This window comes from Coffea arabica, chromosome 5e (assembly GCF_036785885.1).
Source record: "Coffea arabica cultivar ET-39 chromosome 5e, Coffea Arabica ET-39 HiFi, whole genome shotgun sequence".
Classification (NCBI taxonomy): domain Eukaryota; kingdom Viridiplantae; phylum Streptophyta; class Magnoliopsida; order Gentianales; family Rubiaceae; genus Coffea; species Coffea arabica.
Genome location: NC_092318.1, coordinates 52,231,219 through 52,253,845, shown reverse-complemented (window position 1 = coordinate 52,253,845; position 22,627 = coordinate 52,231,219). Strand labels below are relative to the sequence as shown.

Sequence of the window (22,627 nt, the reverse complement as noted above, 5' to 3'; positions counted from 1 at the left end):
GAAATTAATATGTTAAATTTCCAGCTAATGCAGCTGGCACCATCAGATGTGGTGCATATACCCAAAAGGAGTAAACTAAAATAACAAAAATATAGGTTCCGCTTTGGAACCATGCAGTCAACAGTGGGCCTGTTACTTGGATCATACTACTATAATTTCAGTGGAGCTACATTTTTTTTTTTTTTTTTTTAACTAACCATCATGTGAACCAACCTAAAAAAAACACACACACACACACAATACTACACCTGTAAAGTACATCTGTTAAAATAATTTCTACGAGTTAAAAGCAGCATAATAAGAGTAAAATGCAAAATCGGAAGAAGGGCCTTCCTAGAACAAAAACTGCTTTATACAAGAGGTTAAATAAAATATCTATCATAATAAGGGGGCAGCAGTTAAAATTGAACAAAGATTCAAATAAACATTAAAATCATGGGGGTTTAACCTACACGGGGCTTTAGTTCCTAAGCACTAAGATGGATGATCACAAAACAGTTCTTTGTTTTTTTTGCTTAATTTTCAATTTGGGGAGGGGATATCCAAAGACAGCTACCAAGATGAGCGCTTCCAAGCTTCCTTATTTCACGTTGATATTCCACTTCTTATGACCAGCAACCCACTTGGGACATTTTGGACTGGAGTAGCTGGCCTTAACCCTCGAGTTCAAAAGTTCAACAATTGGTGCAAACTTGACGCAACGGGGAGTTTTATACTGATTAATTGAAGCTCCTAAGCTAAGGGCATGGTCCATAAGCTTATCAAATGTGCCAGCCTCCACAATCTTGATCTCAAGAGGGCCGATTGACTTGTCAGAAACACGACCCTGGCGGTAGACACTGTTGAGCGACTCCTCAACGGCCAGGCAACAGTCCTCAAAAACTGAAGGAGGAATTGGGGTTGAGCCATTCAGGCTAAGCTCCCAGAAAAGAACATAATGTCCAGGAATTGTAGTGGTATCAGCATAGCTAGTGTAATCTGTCACCCGGGCATCAAACGGGACCAAATGGCTCACTGCATTTTTCACTGCATTTTGTAGCTCAACCTCATCAGTCTTATCAGTATCAATGCTTAAGACCACATTCTTGCGGCATATGAAGTTGAATTGAGGGGCCTTGTTCTTGAATCCAGCAACCCTTAGTACATCTCCCACTCTATACCGATAAAGGCCTGAATGATTGAGCCCCACCCACCCAAAAAAGAAAAAAGAAAAAAAGAAAAGGTTAGGATAATAGGATTGCCATTTTGAAAACATACAGGCTTGAGGGTATTTTAAACATAGTCTTCTTATTAGGATTAAAATATGAACAGAATATTACCTGCATAAGTGGTGACAACAAGCTCGTACTCCTGTCCAAGCTTAACATCAGCGAGATCAACCAGTTCCTGTTTCTCCTTCCCATTGAGGGATTTCGGCATGGATATACAATTTGTAACGCCATTGTTTCTGTCAACCGGCAAGAATTCAAAATATCCCACGGTGGGAATGAGGGTATAGGAAACTTCGCTTGGCTTGCAAAGAGGGTTGAGATTGACACCTAAAAAGCACTCTGAAGAAGCATACCTGGTGCAAACAAGAGGTAGGCCATTGCTATAGTAATCCAGAGTTGGTATGTACTGTGACATGGTCCCAGTCACGATAACATCAATATACTTGGTGTTTGGCCACAACCTAGTAATAATCCCTTGCCAAGACTCCATCCCACATTCCCCCTCGATGAATTCAGCAAGTTGTGGGTCAGGCTTTAGAATTTTCATCACTGCTTCCCTCACAGACGGGTCAGTAATTTGTGGGTTTAGAGTTCCAGTTCGGATATCATTGCACAGAAGTGACCAATGCTTTTCAAGAAAACGGATTGCTCGGATGAAACCCGAGGCAAAAACAGCACCAACCCGGAGGACCTCTTTGTTTAGGCACAACCCACAAAGCATTTGGGAATACATGCTCTGATAAGAGTCAGGGCACAAGATGGTCTCGTTTGGGCTAGTATAGTTCGTGTAAGGGTCAAAAGACCTGTTCTTAAAGTGGGAACTTTTGTAGTAACTAGTTAAAACAGGATGAGCCACTAGCCCACCTGGGGTCTTAACCTCAGATTTGATAAACACGAAATACATTCCTTTGCCTCTCTCTAGTCCGGGAACAAATTGACTCATCACAGGCATCAGAAGATTGTAAAGCAATGATCTCCTTTCTAGTTCTTCCTCAGTTGTAGGCATCAATTTCCTCTCTCCACCAGATGTCCCAGAACTGTATAGAAAAAAGAAATTAGATACATATGTAATATGTAATGATAAGAGGTAGATACTATAAGAGACAACTCATTTTTTTCAGAATAAAAGGAGAAAAAAAAAAGGAAAAAGAAAGAAAGGAATACTGGCAAAAAAGAATATGTTAAAGCACATGCAAGAAGAATGACACAAGTCACATGACCAAAAACAGTGCATTAGTTACAGAAAAGAAAAACAAACCTTGTCAAGAACTCGGAGATGGGCTGTGAACAGATGATATGAGACTTGTCCCCATTAGCAATACGGTTAACATCAGGCTGAATATCCTCGTAAGTGGTGACAGGCATGATTTTCTTGAAAGTTTCTCTATCAGTCTGACCATTAAGGCCATGTCTTTTTAAGCACTCGACATGGGCATTCCTAGACAAGATTTCAGCAAGAACCCTTTTTTGGACCTCATCAGCGTTAGCGGTGACTTCTTCAATAAACTGAAGAAATTTCTTGTTTTTCTCCTCAGCAACACTGTAGATAGTGTTAGTGTCGTCGTGAGCATGAGCATAAGCCCCCTCATCTTTTGGTGCCTCACTCATATTGATTGCTCTTGTGGTAGGAAAAGAAATACTGGTGACAGAGAAAATAACTATGAAAGGAAGGAGGGAGGAGTGAGGGGCGGAGGACAAGAGTTTCTTCCTTTGCTGGCTGTTCTTCCGGGTATGGGGTGTATGGGGGAGAAGGGAAGAGAAGAGGGGGGTTTATCAACATAAGTAGATAACGTGCGAACACCTTTCGGCCAAAAGTTTCGTCGTCCTCTCACGTGCCGCGCATGTGGGTTGAGAGCATTAATGTTGTTCACGTATCGCGCACCAAATTATCATCTTTTCCTCTGCCAGTATCCCATGTGCCTCCTGCTGCGTTGTCTTCCGCGTTGACAGACTTGTTTCTCTATCTGGCAGTATTACATGCCTCTTCTTCCCATTGCCTTCTCTCTCTCCTTCTTTTGGGCAATGTTGCTCAGTTGCTTATCCGGCTGTTCTGAGTCTTGGTACAAGAGCCTGTTGAGCTATCCGGTTCTCTTCTAACCACGCAGGTATCATCGAGCCTCGGTCTCTCGCGTTCTCTGGGTTGCAGTGGTCCAGATGTTTGGCTCTTCTCCTCTTCCTCCGTTGTGAGTTTTCTTCTTCTTCCTTTTCTTCCTTTCCGATGAGGTGCAGTTTTTGCCATGAGTTTTCTGCGTGATCTTTAGCCTGAAACTGATGTTTTTGTTCTTTGTTCCTCTTCTCGAGCCTCGCAATGACCATCAAACCTCTGTCCCTCACATTCTCTGGGTTTCAGTTGTCCAGATCAGTTGCCGTTCGTTCGGTTCTCCTCCTCCTCCTCCGTTGTAAGTTTTCTTGTTCATCCTTTACGTTGAGGTGCAGTCTTCGCTGTTAGCTTCCCCTATAAGTTTTGTTTGTTCTTTTTCCTTTATTTCCCTTTTCAAGTGGCTCCTATTTTGCTCTCGGGAAAGGTACGATCTTGCTCTCTGCCTTCGTTGTAAGCTTTCTTCTTCTTCCTTACCGGTGAGGTGCAGTCTTCATTGTGATTTTTCTCTGTAAGTTTTAGCCTAGAATTTATATTTTCGTTCTTTGATTCCCTAGGACCTTTTTTTCTCCCCTTCCGAAGACCTTCTATTTTGCTCTTGGGAAAGGTACGATCTTGCTCTTGCTGGGTTGTGTGTTTGCATTTCTTCCATTCTACTTGCGCCATGTTTGTGATCCGTCTCCTTCCCTTGTGGTTTTGTGGTTCCGGTGTCTGGTTTGCAGGGGTGTGCTATTAACCTGTGTTGCTGAAGAACTCTATAGTATCTACCTTAGAAACAAAAAAAAATGGCATCTTCTTAATGCATGTAGGTATTTTATGCATGTTCTTTCAACATAAGTAGATAACGTGCGAACACCTTTCGGCCAAAAGTTTCGTCGTCCTCTCACGTGCCGCGCATGTGGATTGAGAGCATTAATGTTGTTCACGTATCGCGCACCAAGTTATCATCTTTTCCTCTGCCAGTATCCCATGTGCCTCCTGCAGCATTGTCTTCCACGTTGACAGACTTGTTTCTCTATCTGGCTGTATTACATGCCTCTTCTTCTCATTGCCTTCTCTCTCTCCTTCTTTTGGGCAATGTTGCTCTGTTGCTTATCCGGCTGTTCTGAGTCTTGGTACAAGAGCCTGTTGAGCTATCCGGTTCTCTTCTAACCACGCAGGTATCATCGAGCCTCGGTCTCTCGCGTACTCTGGGTTGCAGTGGTTCAGATGTTTGGCTCGTCTCCTCTTCCCCCGTTGTGAGTTTTATTCTTCTTTCTTTTCATCCTTTCCGATGAGGTGCATGTTTTTGTTCTTTGTTCCCCTTCTCGAGCCTCGCAAGGTCCATCAAACCTCTGTCCCTCACATTCTCTGGGTTTCAGTTGTCCAGATCAGTTGCCGTTCGTTCGGTTCTCCTCCTCCTCATCCGTTGTAAGTTTTCTTGTTCTTCCTTTACGTTGAGGTGCAGTCTTCGCTGTTAGCTTTCCCTGTGAGTTTTTTTTTGTTCTTTTTCCTTTATTTCCCTTTTCAAGTGACTCCTATTTTGCTCTCGGTAAAGGTACGATCTTGCTCTCCTCCATCGGTGTAAGCTTTCTTCTTCTTCCTTTCCGGTGAGGTTCAGTCTTCATTGTGATTTTTCTTTGTAAGTTTTAGCCTAGAATTTATATTTTCGTTCTTTGATTCCCTAGGACCTTTTTTTCTCCCCTTCTGAAGACCTTCTATTTTGCTCTCGAAAAAGGTACGATCTTGCTCTTTCTGGGTTGTGTGTTTGCATTTCTTCCATTCTACTTGCGCTATGTTTGTGATCCATTTCCTTCCCTTGCGGTTTTGTGGTTCCGGTGTCTGGTTTGCAGGGGTGTGCTATTAACATGAGTTCCTGAAGAACTCTGTAGTATCAACCTTAAAAATAAAAAAAAATTGCATCTTCTTAATGCATGTAGGTGTTTTATACATGTTCTTTCAACATAAGTAGATAACGTGCGAACACGTTTCTGCCAAAAGTTTAGTCGCCTTCTCACGTGCCGCGCATGTGGGTTGAGAGCATTAATGTTGTTCACGTATCGCGCACCAAGTTATCATCTTTTCCTCTGCCAGTGTCCCATATGCCTCCTGCTGCGTTGTCTTTCGCGTTGACAGACTTGTTTCTCTATCTGGCAGTATTGCATGCCTCTTCTTCCCATTGCCTTCTCTCTGTCCTTCTTTTGGGCAATATTGCTCTGTTGCTTATTCGGCTGTTCTGAGTCTTGGTACAAGAGCCTGTTGAGCTATCCGGTTCTCTTCTAACCACGCAAGTATCATCGTGCCTCGGTCTCTCGCGTTCTCTGGGTTGCAGTGGTCCAGATGTTTGGCTCTTCTCCTTTTCCTCCATTGTGAGTTTTCTTCCTCTTCCATTTCTTCCTTTCTGATGAGGTGCAGTTTTTACCATGAGTTTTCTGCGTGATCTTTAGCCTGAAACTGATGTTTTTGTTATTTGTTCCTCTTCTCGATCCTCGCAATGACCATCAAACCTCGATCCCTCACATTCTCTGGGTTTCCGTTGTCCAGATCAGTTGCCGTTCGTTCGGTTCTCCTCCTCCTCCGCTGTAAGTTTTCTTGTTTTTCCTTTACGTTGAGGTGCAGTCTTCGCTGTTAGCTTCCCCTTTAAGTTTTTTTTTGTTCTTTTTCCTTTATTTCCCTTTTCAAGTGGCTCCTATTTTGCTTTCGGGAAAGGTACGATCTTGCTCTCCACCTTCGTTGTAAGCTTTCTTCATCTTCCTTTCCGGTGAGGTGCAGTCTTCATTGTGGATTTTCTCTGTAAGTTTTAGCCTAGAATTTATATTTTTGTTCTTTGAATCCCTAGGACATTTTTTTCTCCCCTTCCGAAGACCTTCAATTTTGTACTCGGGAAAGGTACGATCTTGCTCTTGCTGGGTTGTGTGTTTGCATTTCTTCCATTCTACTTGCGCTATGTTTGTGATCCGTTTCCTTCGCTTGTGGTATTGTGGTTCTGGTGTCTGGTTTGCAGGGGTGTGCTTTTTACCTATGTTCCTGAAGAACTCTGTAGTATCTACCTTAGAAACGAAAAAAAAAGGCATCTTCTTAATGCATTCTTTCAACATAAGTAGATAACGTACGAACACCTTTCTGCAAAAAATTTCGTCGTCCTCTCACGTGCCGCGCATGTGGGTTGAGAGCATTAATGTTGTTCACGTATCGCGCACCAAGTTATCATCTTTTCCTCTGCCAGTATCCCATGTGCCTCCTGCTGCGTTTCTCGTTGACAGACTTATTTCTCTATCTGGCAGTATTACATGCCTCTTCTTCCCATTGCCTTCTCTCTCTCCTTCTTTTGGGCAATGTTGCTCTGTTGCTTATTCGGCTGTTCTGAGTCTTGGTACAAGAGCCTGTTGAGCTATCCGGTTCTCTTCTAACCACGCAGGTATTATCGAACCTCGGTCTCTCGCGTTCTCTGGGTTGCAGTGGTCCAGATGTTTGGCTCTTCTCCTCTTTCTCCGTTGTGAGTTTTCTTGTTCTTCCTTTTCTTCCTTTCCGATGAGGTGCAGTTTTTGCCATGAGTTTTCTGCATGATCTTTAGCCTGAAACTGATGGTTTTGTTCTTTGTTCCCCTTCTCGAGGCTCGCAAGGACCATCAAAACTCTGTCCCTCACATTCTCTGGGTTTCAGTTGTCCAGATCAGTTGCCATTCGTTCGGTTCTCCTCTTCCTCCTCCGTTGTAAGTTTTCTTGTTCTTTCTTTACGTTGAGGTGCAGTCTTCGTTGTTAGCTTCCCCTGTAAGTTTTTTTTTGTTCTTTTTCCTTTATTTCCCTTTTCAAGTGGCTCCTATTTTGCTCTCGGGAAAGGTACGATCTTGCTCTCCTCCTTCGTTGTAAGCTTTCTTCTTCTTCCTTTTCGGTGAGGTGCAGTCTTCATTGTGATTTTTCTCTGTAAATTTTAGCCTAGAATTTATATTTTCGTTCTTTGATTCCCTAGGACCTTTTTTTCTCCCCTTCCGAAGACCTTCTATTTTGCTCTCGGGAAAGGTACGATCTTGCTCTTGCTGGGTTGTGTGTTTGCATTTCTTCCCTTCTACTTGCGCTATGTTTGTGATCCGTTTCCTTCCCTTGTGGTTTTGTGATTCTGGTGTCTGGTTTGCAGGGGTGTGCTATCAACCTGTGTTCCTGAAGAACTCTATAGTATCGACCTTAGAAACAAAAAAAAATGGCATCTTCTTAATGCATGTAGGTGTTTTATGCATGTTCTTATCTTGGAAAGTAGATGGATACATTTGAGAAGTGTAAATTTGTTCCAGCGAGGGTCCATACTTCTCATTTCGTTTATCTCTTTTAATGGTTGTTTATTTAGGCTGCACTCTTGTATATTGTACCGGCTGTCATCGGATTTTTGGCTGTGAACGTCGTTTGGAATGGGGAATTGAAACCAGTAAGTTTTTTGTGATCATGAATTTATTTTATAACTATTGTTAAATGCTGAACTTCTTTCTTTTCTGGTGTATTATAGTGAAATAACTTTATGCATGTCTTTGACAGATACTTTTAAATAGCCGGCTAACTGCCTGGCTCATAGCTACTTGATTCTAGACTTTCGCAACTAAGACAATGAAAATAAAACTAGAGGTAGCAACCGGCAATACAGAATACATGAAGGTATTATTGTTTAATTTTTTGGATTATGAATTTTTTCATATGCTCTTCTCTGACGGTTCTAGTTTTGCTTGCATATTTCTTATATATGATTGAACGACATTCTGTAGATGGAAAGGGTTACCAATAGAATGTTTAATTTTTGGACTGAAATTTTTTATGAATTCTTCTCTGAAGTTGCGAGTTTTGCTTGGCATATGCATGAGTAAACCACGTTCTATAGGTGGACTAGATTACTGATTGAACCTTTTAATTATAACAACCTTAAACAAGAAGAAAATTATAGTCAGAAGTCTTTAAGTTTTATAATCTGTCATGCCACATTTTAGTTCAATCACAGTACTGGTTCTGAGTACCTTAATCTTGTACATAAATTTAAATTTATTGCTTACATGATAAGCTGTTATAAAAGTGAAGTATGGAACAACCCAACAGTGTGCAAATTTTAGTTCGATCATTGAGCAGTAGTTCTGACTTCTGAATACCTTCAGCTTTAATTTTGCACTTTTATTCTAGAACTAAAAGTAGTTTTCTTTTTTTGCACTTTAATCCTTCTGCTTTGGTTGCTTTTATTCTGTAATTAGTGCGTTTTGGTAAGCTTGGCGAACCGATCCTTCTGGCTAATCTTGATATTTGCCCTTTTACATCTTTTCCAACATTTAGTTGATGGCTGTGCCTTTATAATTGAGTCACTGGTTTCCCTTTTTTTTCCCTTTTTTTATACGAGTAGTTATTTTGTTTCTGAGCTGATATTTTGACATACTAACTCATCTTTTGGTTGACTGATTTGTAATAAATATGATGGGAGTTGTTTTATATGATTTACCAGTGAGAAAGGCGCTTTTAGATGGTGTTTCTATTATTGCTAGAGATTATGTTGTTGATCAAAGGTGATTCCCTCCGTGTTGCTTTTGTTGCCTCCGGTATTTTTTGAGATTGTTGACAACTTGTTGTTTATGTTTGTTGCTATAGTAAGAAGCCTGTTCTACTGACATTGTTCCGTGATTTTTGAGGCTGAAGTGGGATGGACCAAAGTAGATGATATGTGGTTTGTTGAGTCCAATCCAATTATTATTGGTATTAGACTGAGAGTGAATCCCTGATAATTGCGAGATCTGTTTCTCTATATATTCATGGTTCCTTAGTTAATTAATTTGTTTAGGTTGTTGTGTTACTGGTCACTGTGCTATCTTTTTCTTGGTACTTTTCCCTTCTGGACTTTAAATCACGGATTGTTTGCTAAGTCATAGCAAGCTAGAATGTTATATTAATTTTTTGAAAGGTGACATTTTTATTTGGCATTTCTGATGGAAGGTTAACCTCCTTCCTTTCTTCGACTGTATCCTTGAATTTTTTTTCCTCCCGGGAAAAGAAATTTTTTTTTGTGTAGAAGAAAGTGCAAACATTTTCTTACTTAATATTGCATTAAATAGTGCGATCCCGGCTTGAAGTTGCATGTACCAAATTGTGAATTCAATGGTTGGTTGATAAGGGCATTAATTCATTGATCTCTAAGGAAAAAACATCAAGGATGTGGATAGAATTGAAACTCTTATTCAGACAATGCTTAAGAGTGTGCAATCTAAAAATATAGACATAGCTTGGGATTGCTTTGAGGCCCGTGAGATTTCCCGCTATGTTTTTGTTTCTTTCTTTATTTGCTAATCAATTTAATAATGCCAATTTCATCAATTAAACAATTTAAGAAAAGGTTCAATTAGCCACCCTAGCAATCAAAAGAATTATTTCCTCTAGGAAAAAATAGAAGTGACCTTAAAATTAGCAAAGCAGCAAAGGATGCATGTTAAAGGCCTTCCAAAACAAATTCGGTAAAAGTTATGATCCAAAAGCATAAAGTAATCATTCATCCTATCACTCCAAAAATTTGGTTTTCTCCAACTCCTAGCTGCTTCACAGTCATGCTCAAATTTGTACAACTCCAAAACCTTCATTATAAGACCAAAATAGAAGAAAATTAAAAAAGAATCCGCATAAGGCTAGCTGTCAAATACATGCAAATTAAATATGGTCCTAAATATATAGGCATTTGGTTCATTTATTATTTCTAGCTATTAATCTTGAGCTCTAAATGAATAAGCATTTTTCTCATTTAGTATTCCCAGCTGTTAAACATAAACTGGGCATACAAGTTTTTATCTCTATCGCGCAGAGCGCGGTTTATACCTCCTAGTATAGAGAAATAACAACGGGGAGATGTGGTCCACTTACATAGCGTTTAAAAGTGCAAAGGAAGAAAAAAAATGCAAAATGGCCAAATAGGAAGGGATGCGAGAGGACTGAGGAGGGAGGGGAAAGGGGAGGGCCAGGGGGAGCCTTTGATAGTGAGAGTAACATGGGCCTTTGTGGCATTTGTGTTTTCCATTTCAGAATATTGCCTTTATGACTCACGAATACGTGAAACTTTCATGCTTCATATAATTTGTCTGTCACAATTCTAACAGTCTACCCAAGTAGTACCATTTTCTTGCTTTCTTGCATTTTTTTCTAATTACTACTTGTGAGGTTCGTCAATTAATGCAAGTACTAATAATCAGATGTTTACACTTGAGTAAATCCGACCTTCAAAAATTCAATAATACAAATTGTGCCATACTTTTCATCAAGTGGTGTAGAATAATTTGAGCTATTAAATCTTTGAACTGCGGGTTTATCCAAGTTTAAGAAATGTAAACAAATGGGTGGTGTACGGTATGTCCCGATAGGAATTGACAACTGGCGGTGGTGCGTCGTTTTTTGAAACGTGTTGGAATGGGAATGAACTTCAGGCCACCTGACAGCTGGATCTCAATTTGGCTTCATTCACACGTTTTAGAAGAAGCCGTATGTATGGGTCCGTTTATTAATCACTTCCCATTCATGATTGGCTACAATTTGCTAGCTATGGAACCATTGAGCTTTAGCTAGTGTTATCGGATCCGAATCGGACCGATCGATCCATCGTGAACCGATCTTCTTTTTGAACTGATTTGCAATTTACATTGGTAAAAGATCAGTCAAAATCATCAAAAATCAACTAAACCAATGACCCTATGTTACTGGTTGATCCAATTCTCTAACTTTTCTTTTTTCCTTTTTCTAAATATAATTTGAATTATCTCAATTGTAACATTTTCATTTATTAATAGGAATAAGAAAACGTCACCCATTTAGTGTAAATATCAAAATTATTCATTTTCCTAAATGATCTCTAAATCAATATGTTTTCATCTCTATGATGTCATTAATTTAGCATCAGTGATTCCAACTTATATTAATTTATTTTAATTTAGTTTTTCAAGTAGTTTTGGAAAATGGACATATTTTAATCATGAATTTACATTTATATATATAATTATTAGGTATATATTTGATTGCAAGTCTAATATTTTTGGAATATTTTTCATGATTTACCAAATATAACCAAGAACTTAATTTCAATATTTTTGAAACTTATAAAAATATAAAATAATTATAACATCATGGCTGACGTAAGTGGATTTTTGAGATCTGATCTAATAGTTTAACCGAGTCGCTATTCATTCTGAATTTAACAACATTGACTTTGGCTCAATGACCACCAAAAAGGAGATTAAATTTTCTTTAGACTGTAGATCAGAGTTCGAACCCCACCTGCAGTAAAAAAAAATTCAAAAGAGATGTCAAATCCCTCCTTTGATCTAATCAGATTTGTATACCTGCTAGATCCTTTATACAATTTCTTTAGGCTCCCCATCCCTGCCGTAGAATAGGATAGGCTCCTAATCCCTGCCGTCGAATATGATAGATTAGGTTATAGAAATGTTATCTTTACAACAAAAAAAAATTGCTAGTTATGTGACTCAATCTTCTTCTTCTTCTTCTTTGGCATTTAAAATAAAAAAAGAGTTCAAGGAAAGATTTCGTTTAAATTGATATTTTCTGAAATTTTTATAGAAAAATGTACAGTAACGATTTAATGCATGTGAGATAAAAAATAATTGAAAAATACGTTTACAAAAAATATAAAAATTTTTTGAAGAAAAATGACAATTCATACAAGGCATAATATGCCGTTCTTTCAACAAATAGGTAATTCAGTCTTCGCTAATTCCTTTGTTTATAACTTTTTTTAACAAAAGCAAAACATACTTTCACTCTATAAGATGTACATTGATGGCAGAATAATACACATTTTCACCACCTGGGATTGTGAGATCAAGTGCATGATTCTGTACACGATAAATTCCTACAATTCACATGGCTGATGCATCTGAGGTGAAACTTTTTTCAAAAACAAAACTCCCTCTTTTATTTAATGCAATATAATGATGTTTATCCTGGCATGTACATGAATATAGTAGATCAACATGAAGAACTCATGGCATGGGTACAAAATCATTATGGTAATTATAATGCATATGGTATGAGAATATTCGTAAAACTATTTGCATAAATAGTGATGTTCAGTTGTTTGATCAGTATTGTGACCTTAGTAAACAAGAGTGTTTAGATAGAATTGAGTCATATAAAGACGTTATTAGACAATTTTCTGAATATTTGCATTCGTGGTCTTATAGTATTGTAAGTAGACAAGTTAAAATAGATTTGTTGTATCATCGTATTTCTGTTATTTGTACTCAGGAGCGTATGCTCCAAGATATTCAAAAATCCAAAAAGAAAGTTGTGATAAATACAGATCTAAGTATTAGTCGTGTCTAATGGCTTCTTCTTCTAAATCTTCTACTATTACTACTGCTAGTGGTATGAAGATAGAAACAATAAATAGTAATAAGTTAGATTATTTATATGAAGTTTCTATTGAACCAGAGGTGGTTAATCCTACCTCTATTTGATAGGGAGATAATTATGCGTTTTATTCGCTGTTATTTGGTCCTAATTTTGGTCACTTAGTGTGCAAGACACTGAATTTCTGTCCATATTTGATATTTGTGTTATTTGTAGGAGAGTGGTGTTAAAAAGTGACAAAAAGAGGCAAATTCCAGAAGACTAGGCCTTTTCTGGTTTGCCCACGCTAGACAACGCAGAGCTGCGTGAAAAAGATGGATCGTGGGTCCTATCCCTGGAGCTTTTGCTATTCTTTAGAGACAAAGTCTGAACCTGCGTAGGATTAGGAAATAGAATCAAAGGAGACTTTTGGCAACAATTTGAGGAGAGAAATAAGGAAGCAATCTTGTGAGAAACAAATTCCAATTCGACACGGAAAGAGAAGTGGCGGCAACACTATAAATAGGAGGACTGTAATAGATTAGGGATTCATCTTTTCGTCTTGGTCTTTTACTTCTCAACGCAAGTTTTAGGCTAGCGGCTACATCTTTTACTTTTCATCGTTTAAACTCCATGAAAATTTTGAATTGCTTTGTTGTCATGACTATGCGACAAGACTAGATCGTTTATCTAGTTGAGAAGTAATCAAGGGCTGGAACACAAACAATTGTGAGATCATTTTTATTATTCTAAGTTCTACGTTTGTAAGTATTTAATTATTCTTTGGTTGAATTGTTTGTTATTGTTTAGATATATTGAATTAATGTGGCCAGTTGTTCAGTTGTCTAAATAATATACCGCCAATTAGGACAGGGGTGCGTATCACTTGAATGTCTTAATTTAGTGGCGAACGATACCAATTTCATTGCCTCGCAAGCAGTCTAATCTGGGTCGTAGGGATAATTAATCTAGTTTAAATGAACCCACATGTGTGTTTGTTAACTAGAATTGGGTCTCTCTAATTCCTAAAGCTGTAATTAGATTAAATCTTTCGAGCGTCTCTGGGGTTGTCTATTTTATAAGAAGGTAGTTTACGAGCGTCTCTGAACTACTATAAAATTAAGGAGAGATTGGGAGTTTGGCGGTTGCTAAATTGCTAGAACCAATTTATTTGTTAACGCATGAATTAATTTAGGTATCTATGATCAATTGTGTGAACCGGTGCCAAGATTATCTCCATGACTAAGTTGTGTCAATTAATTGTTTATTACATTCCATAGTTCTTGCTTTTATTGTGATTGTTCATTTAGTAATTTTAAGTCTTTAATTTGTTTTATTTATCTCTCTTCAAAAAATTCCCCAATTATCTGTGTGCGATAAATCTACCAGTTCCCTGTGGAGATGACCCTACTCACTACTATACTCATTTTTTGGAGTAGGTATCATTATAAATTTTATCTTTGGTAGTTTGACAGCCACCACTATTCCTGTTATAAATTAATATAGTGCTTTTGGTAAACAATCTTTTTTTCCTACTCGAGTAATAAAATCTTTGATTAAATCTTATCCTAAAGGAGTTAAAGAATATATCCAAGCATCAAAGGTGGACCAACACCCAATTCCTGCTACTAAAAAGGAACAATTTATAACTTTGCATATTCCCAATGATTTTCCTATGCAATGAAAACAGCAAGGTTATATCCATATACACTTTGGAACAATCAGGATTTCCTTATTATTTCATAGAAGAAAAGGACTCCCAGTAGTTGCTCGTGTAGCACTATTTGACACAAGATTTAAACAATACCAGCATGCTTGTATAGCAACCACAGAAACAACTCTTAATGCTGGAACTGTTTTTCTTATTCTCTTTCATAATTTTAATATGTCCTTAGCAGATCCACATCTGCTAGATGCTCTTAAAGTGCAGGTACAAATTATTGGGGTAGAACAAGTATCAGATGCAATAGCTGCTATTCTTCACTACCAGATGGTTTATCGTGTACAGAATCATGCACTTGATCTCACAATCCCAGGTGGTGAAAATGCTCTTCTTATTCGGGTAGATGAGAAGAACAGTGTCTCATGCACACATGTACCAAAACAAAATTTTAAATTATAATTAATTCAATTATTACCAAATAGTTGGATTACTGATTATGAAAATTTGCACACCTAGGCAAATGAGCCTCTTGAGTCTTCAAACTCAAGAATATCTCAAATCTCAGAAGGGAGAGCTTCTATCTCTTTTGATCATTCTCATTTAAAGCCTATGATTACTAAATCACATCCTTCTATTATGTGTGTATAGGTTCCCATGTATTATCCATTAGCATTTGAGAAACAATGAAAAATACATGAAGATCATCCCCAAAATCTTCAATCGGTACACAGAAGTCAGGATATTATTCAGTATTTTGACAAAGAAGGACTTCCTGTTTCATGGTTTCAAGACCCTATATCTAGCCATATTTATTTTGATGTTTGCAATGAATGTGAAGAATGTCAACTGGAAAGGCTTCTTGATACTGATCTACCAGATCTTTCCAAAAAGAGAAAATCAAAGACTCACTCATTCGAACCTCGACCTTGCAAACCAGATCTGAATCCCCAAGATCCAGGCACAGATGCCTTTGTTTCTGAGAGAAGCAAATTCAATGGTTATCAAATTTCTTCAGATTGGATTCCAGAAACATCCAAAAGATTTTCTCCTCCTTCAAAAAAGGATCTTCATCCTTATTACCAAAAATGTCTTGATATCTTAGAAAAGGAGGCAGACCAGATGAAAACAAATTGGAAACCAAAATCCTTTTGCACAGTTGAACCATTGATTCAGAACCACACTCCAAAGGTTCAAGAATGTTTCATGTTTCGGGAAGAGGATTTTCCCAAACTAGAAACCTTCAACAAAAATGGTGTCAGACATACCCCAAAAATTCAAAATAGTGCTCCTATGGTTCTTCCCAGTGAGAAACTATCACGCCAAACCCAGTAGAAGATGTTCTTAATTGGCAAACTGAAAATTCTCTGATCCAAATTCTGCTCTTACCACCATTCATAAAGAGGTAATTGAGGTCAAAGGTAAGGTGAATCATATAGATACTACTGTTCAAACACAAAATTCTCAAGTATCTCATATGATTTCTGTCTTTGAAAAAAGACTTGAAGATCTTAAATATATTTACCTTCAAACCTATCTTCATTAGCTGAATTCATTTTGAATAAAGAAAATGAAACTAAATTTATTCAAAATCAAATTCATATTCTGTATACTACAGGAGAAGTTCCTAAATATGATTTAGGACCTGAAACACCTCCTCCCAAGGTAAGCTCAGCTTTTGGGGCAACTCCCATTAGAAATTGGCCAACACCTTTTTATTTTGGCAATGTAACTACACCCTCTCCTTCAGTTTTCTTTCCAGATCAGCAGCAACCAGCTTCAAAACCTTTTGATATTGGAGAAGTTCTACGAGAATATCATAGGAACAAACAAGTTCAGAAAAATGTTGAGAAAGCAAGAAAGCTTGCTGAAAAAGAAGAAAGACAGGCAGAAGAAGAAAGAAAAAGGAAAAATAAACAGATTGCCCAAGAACCACCATCTTCATCACAAGAACCTCCATCTTCATTGATGTATAATATTCATACTAATCCTGTTTTTTCTCTTGAACAGGAAACAAAAGCAAAAGAAGCTACCAAGGTTTATGACAATCCTTTGTCATCCATTTTACATGAACTCCATGACAAATCAGTTCCATATATTTCTACCTATGTCAAAGAATCCAAATCTTCTGAATCTGTCTCGACAGAAGAAGGTTGCTCTTCACAAACTTCAGATGATACTCAAAGCTCAGAAGAAACTCCCTTTGTTTCTGATAAATCATCTAATGAAGAAATAGAACAGATTCCTACAATTCACATGGCTGATGCACCTGAGGTAGTTGAACCTGATGATGATGAGGAAATAGGAGAAACATCAGTTAACAGACCAGAAAGGAATAGTTTTCCTAAATCCAAGGGAGTACCTCTGTTTACAATTGATAAAGTTCCTCCTAAAGAATGGGAAGCAAAATTCCAATATTTTCATGCTTGGATGCTTGCACAAAATCTTACTGAAGAATCTCATTTTGAAATTCTTTCTGTTTTTACAGCTCATTTATCAGGAATTCTCAAAAATTGGTGGACAACTCTTGGAGATGCAGACAAGATGATATTTCTGACTAAACAAGACTTCATGAAAAACATCAATCTATTACATCTGACGTTTATTGGAAATGTCAGAGAAAGCCAGGAGACAAAAAGAAAAGAATTCTTCCAGATGAAATGTTTATCTTATGATCGTCGAGACATAAATAAATATTTTAAAAAGATGACTAAGTTATTTTATTCTCTTGGTGCAGATATTAATCTCAAACAGGCATTTATCAGTTCACTTTCGAAATCTCTTGCAGATGGTGCAGAAATGTATATCCATAATAAATATGGATCTATATTAAATCTGACACCTGGACAGATTAAACAATCAGTCCTATTATCTCTTGATGATCTTTGCAACAAAAGGAAGGTTATCCGAGAATACCTCAAAGGAGATGTTTGTTTAGATCAAGCATGCAAGAAACCAGAACTGATTACCAAAGGAAAATGCTAGGCTTGTGCTCTATCCAAAAGAAGAAAAGGGTTTAGAAAATTCAAAAGATTCAAAAGCTTCAGCAAATCTTACAAGGATTTTCCAAGAAAATCTTTTAGGAAGAAATGGAGATATTTCAAACGCAAGTCTAAAAGATTCAGAGGAACCAAGGGAAACAAATGTTTCATTTGTGGAAAGTCCGGACATTTTGCAAAAAATTGTCCAAACAACCAAAAGGGAGTAAAATTAATTTCAGAAATTCAAAGTGAACTTCATTATTAGTTATCCGATTTAGAATCTGAATTTTCTGAACAAGAAGAAATAACTGATTCAACTCTCTTTGCTTTACAGGTCCCAGAGAATATCCTTATCATAAGTCCTGTTGCAGCCTTGGCCAACAAAGAGGAACATAAAAAGGAAGTTTATCCACAAACTCTTATTCATAATCGATTGGATAAATATTCTAAGTCTATTCCTCTAATTGCATTCTTTGATACAGGAGCTCATACATCAATTATGAGAAAGGATATTTTACCAGATATGTATTGGATTCCAGAAATCAATAAGTTTAGGGGAGCTGATGGGAATCTTTTTGAAACCAAGTTTATTACAAAAAATCCCATTACCCTAAAACTTCTCCCAGATTGTCTTGTTATATCAAAATTCTTGGGAGCAAATTTTACTGGAAAAGATCTTTTACTTGGATTTGATCTTTACAAGCAAAATAAATATCTTGTTATAGGTCAAGGGATAAAATCAAAAAAGTTCTTTAAACCTTATATTGATATCCCTAAATTATACCTGATTCAAGAAGAAAAAGATCAACTCCAAAAGATTCATGCTCAAATTATTCAAGAATCATGTTCTTCAAACCATCAAGAGTTTTTACAAAAATGTGATCACCCTTTGTGGGAAAACCCTGATTTCTATATCCGACTTCTTTTCAAAAAGAATGAAGATATAAATCCCACAAAAGCAAGTTACTCAGGGATGAACCCTGATGATACTCAGCTTGCAGAACAGGAATGTCAGGAACTCTTGAAGTTTGGTCTTATTGAGATTTCTCACTCTCAATGGGCATGTCAAGCCTTTTATGTAAATAAAAGGTCCGACCAGGTAAGAGGGAAGATGAGATTGGTAATAAATTATCAACCTCTCAATATTTTCCTACTTGATGATAAATTTCCAATTCCTAACAGATTTATACTTTTTACTCAGATTTCCAAAATAAAATGGTTTTCTAAATTTGATTTGAAATCTGGATTTTGGCAATTAGGAATTCATCCTGTAGATAGGCACAAAACTGGTTTTTGTTTTCCAAATCATCATTTTCAATGGAAGGTTATGCCTTTTGGTCTCAAAACAACACCTTCTCTTTTCCAAAAAGCCATGATAAAGATTTTGCAGCCTATCCTACATTCTGCTTTAATTTACATTGATGACATACTTCTTTTCAGCAATACTTTTGAGGAACATCTCAAATTGCTTAAAGATTTTCATAATATTGTTAAACAATATGGGATTATACTTTCTGAAAAGAAAATGTTTTTGGCACAACGAGAAATTTCATTCCTTGGCATGAAAATTGCTAAAGGAACATGCACTCCTAAACAACATGTTGGACAATCTGTCAAATATTTTCCTGAGGAAAACCTTTCTAAAACACAAGTTCAGCAATTTCTTGGCATTGTCAACTATGTACGGGAATTTATTCCCAAAGCAGCAAAGCATATTAATCCTCTGACTAAAATGCTAAAAAAGACACCCCCTCTGTGGGGATCTTCTCAAACCCAAGCAATCCAAAAATTGAAGGAAATTCTCCAACAACTTCAAACCCTTAACATCCCTTCTCAAGGAAAGAAAATTCATCAAACTGATGCCAGTGACAGATATTAGGGAGCAATTCTTCTTGAAGAAGATGACCAGGGAACCAGACATTGTTGTGGATTTGCCAGTGGAAGATTCAAAAATTCTGAACAACACTATCATTCCACTTTCAAAAAAATTCTTGCAGTACGAAATGGTACAAAGAAATTCTCTTTCTTCTTAATATCTCATCATTTTTTGGTTAAAATGGATATGGGATCATTTCCTAAAATGCTGCAATTCCAACAAAAAATAATCCCAAACCCACAACTTTTAAGATGGTAAGCATGGTTTTCACGATATTCCTTTGAAGTCAAACATATCAAAGGAAAGAAAAATATTGTTGCTGATTTCTTCTCAAGGAAAGAACCTTTACCTCAACAAACCATAACCAATTCAGTTCTACCCTGTCTTATGTTTACACCCGTCCAGCCAGAACCCCCAGATATTTACCAAATTCCTTATCCATGGGAAAAAGAAGACATTGAAAGAATCCGAAATTAATATGAACTAGAAATTTTTAGTTCATATGGAGGATCAATTCTAAGTCCCTTTGGTACTAATCCTGAATACCCTTTCTGTCAAATATTCATTGCAAGACATGATGATTTCCCAAAACCACTGCTATGGTATTTTTGGTGTCTTTGCCATCAATATCATATTTTGATGGAATTCCAATCACCATTTTTTAATCAACCATTAAATCCAAATCTCCAAATATTTTTGCAATGGTTTCGACCTTTAACGTATTGGTCTGGATTATTCTCAACTCAGACTAAATATGTTCTCTTTCATTTCCATAGACCCTGCAGCCTCATAAACAACCAAATTCAATCTTGTCCAAGTGCAGTTATTTATAAGGAAATGACTCATACTATTTTAGACCTTGATGATGAATATGAAGAAGCACAGAGATACATCATATATATATAATAAAGTCGTATTTTCATTCTTATCGTTTCATGTTTTCTCTTTCCTACGTGGCTTAACGAGACGGCAAGTAGTTTCCTACGTGGCTTGCTCCTTTTTTGTTTGAATTTATATCAATTCTTATTTCCTATATTATATGATTGGTCCGATAAGATATATCAATTCTTAGTCTGATAAGAATTGTTATCACTACAAAAAGTAGAAAAGTAACTAATTTCAATTAATAAATCATATTTTCTTCAAAAAAAATAGTTATTTGGACGATTGTGGTTTTATTTGCTATAAGAATTCTTAATATTATAGGATTCTTATTTCCTACCCAAAGTTATGTACTTTAAGCAATTTAAATCAAGATAAACCTACTTTTAATATTCTTATCAATATCTCTTTATATTTTTATCAATTCTTATTTCTTATGCCTACATTCCATATAGCCTCTAATTTATTGATTTCAAGCATCAAATTCATGGTTAGGTATTTTCAGTACAAGCGATTGGTACATTAAAGTATCGATTTTGAGTTTCCAACCTCCTCTTGATTATCAGGTACATCTTCTTTCAATACATATTTTTTAAAAAAAAAATATTGTTGATCTTTAATTATAAGAGTTTAGTAACATATCTTGAATTTTATTTTATTTTTGTTTTATTTTGTTTGTTTTGTATGAAGACATAGGAATTGATTTAACATGCACGTTTTCAGTCCCAAAATGTTATATATTTTAATTGGTTCAAAGACCACTTTGGGTAAAATATTTATTTTACTGTCCCAAGTAGATAACTCTAAATAATTGAGTGATAAAATTATTCCACCTGCTCTTTGTAAGCAGAACATGACAAAACGAGCAAGATCCGTTGAAAATTTGTCAAATGGAATTTCCATCGAATTTCTTTAATTGGTCACATGTATCGAATCAGAAAAAAGTTTTAAGGGAATCGCACATGCAGTCATGCACGCGTCAGTACATTGAAATGGGTGCACCCGTTCTGTAGATAGCTTTGGAGTCTTTCTTTTGACTAATTAATGCGAAGATCAATCTCATGACATTGACTAAAACGGAATCCTATTGGGCCGTTTTGAATGCATGATAATTTTCATTTTTTAAACATGTCAAAAAAAATGAGAACAAACAATTGTTGAAAGATTCAAGTTTACAAGATGAATGAAAAGTTTAAAAAGGATGCAACTATGCTAAGTAAAAACTTCGGTAGACTGACAATTTTCTTGACTAACGAGGTTTTGCATGGATTGCCATTTTTTTTTTCAAAAATTACGTATGTTTTTCGTAAATATTTTTTAATCAAATTTTCACCTCATATATATAAATTTTCATGTGTTTTGTTGTCCAGAATTTTTGTAATGAAATTGTTTTCAGCGAGCCAAAAGATTCTTTTTTTAAAAAATATGTTCATCTTCAAATGTAAGAATTTTATTGAAGTAAATGCTATTGTTGATTACGTCTCATGTTGTTCTTAAATTTTTAATAATCAATTGACTAAGACATTTCTTCACGAAATTTGTGTCTTTAGCTATTATTACTATTAGTTACTTTAGTTGAATTTTTTTTGTTATGTCTGACACTGCTGTTAAATATTCATATTATAAGCATTTGGCCTATGCCTCTTGAGTGATCATGAACTCAAAGGGAAAAATTTATTTTGGTTCATTTTGTGAAATTTATGTATGTTGGTGTTCAAGGGTCAACGCAACAAGATTTTCATGGGTATAATATAGAGTCAACTAAGTCTACAAATACAATTTGCTATAAAATTATTACCCACTTTAATACATCAAATACCATAAATAGTGTGGCTAATTAAATCCTGTTTTGCTATCATGTAGTGATAATGGAAAATCAATAAATGTTGAGTTGCACGGACAAATCGAGGAGAATGTTCAAACAGAAGAAAAACAAAACAAGTTTCTGAAGAGTAGAATATTATTTGATACTATTTAGTGCACTTTTTGTTTATTTTCAAGTTTTTGAATGTTATGATATTGTTGAATGTTATTTTTTTCATTTTTGAATTATTATTCACTGAATTAGATGTTCAAATTTATTCTATAAGAATAATTTATATAAGTTTGTATACTTTACATAGTAATATACTTAAGACAAGTTATAATAGATTATACATTACAAGTTATAATAGATTATACATTAAATCTGTATTTTATATCGACATTTTTATAAAATTGACAAAATAGTTTTTTTTTTTTTGACGATTCCCGTTCAACGAATGGGTACAAAACTAGTTTTTCAAAAAAACAGATGCATTCCTCCTGAAATTTGGCCCGGTCATTATGGTTCCTGGAATTATCATTCTAGTCACCCTCATTGGAACAGAATTAAAAGAGCCAAAAAGAAATATCAAGATAGGATGAATGATACTGTGATGCAAGATTCCCAAGACCCCTATGATACATCACAGGTTTCTACAACAACATCACTTGCTACTTCTTCCTATATTTTCAAAAATCGATCAGAAGCAAAAAGTTTAGAAAATAAAAGAAGAAACAAAGAAGCACATCAAGATCACATCGAGCTATATAATATTACTGATCCAGACACCAC

At 36.2% G+C, this 22,627-nt stretch overlaps 1 protein-coding gene across 2 annotated transcripts; it reads right to left on the bottom strand.

Annotated features, from left to right (window-relative positions):
• Nucleotides 1–398: 398 nt before the first annotated feature.
• On the bottom strand, nucleotides 399–2,932 carry LOC113688066 (indole-3-acetic acid-amido synthetase GH3.6-like). 2 transcript variants are annotated; one of them, XM_027205696.2, is made up of 4 exons: nucleotides 2,470–2,932; nucleotides 1,565–2,248; nucleotides 1,320–1,447; nucleotides 399–1,170 (listed from the first exon to the last, which is right to left on the bottom strand). In XM_027205696.2, exons 1-4 carry the CDS (start codon nucleotides 2,817–2,819, stop codon nucleotides 581–583), a joined length of 1,752 nt encoding a protein of 583 aa, XP_027061497.1. In that variant the 5' UTR covers nucleotides 2,820–2,932; the 3' UTR covers nucleotides 399–580. The 2 variants fall into 2 exon arrangements, with proteins under 2 accessions (XP_027061497.1, XP_027061496.1); XM_027205695.2 differs by having other exon boundaries at nucleotides 1,320–2,248.
• Between the last annotated feature and the right edge of the window lie 19,695 nt (nucleotides 2,933–22,627).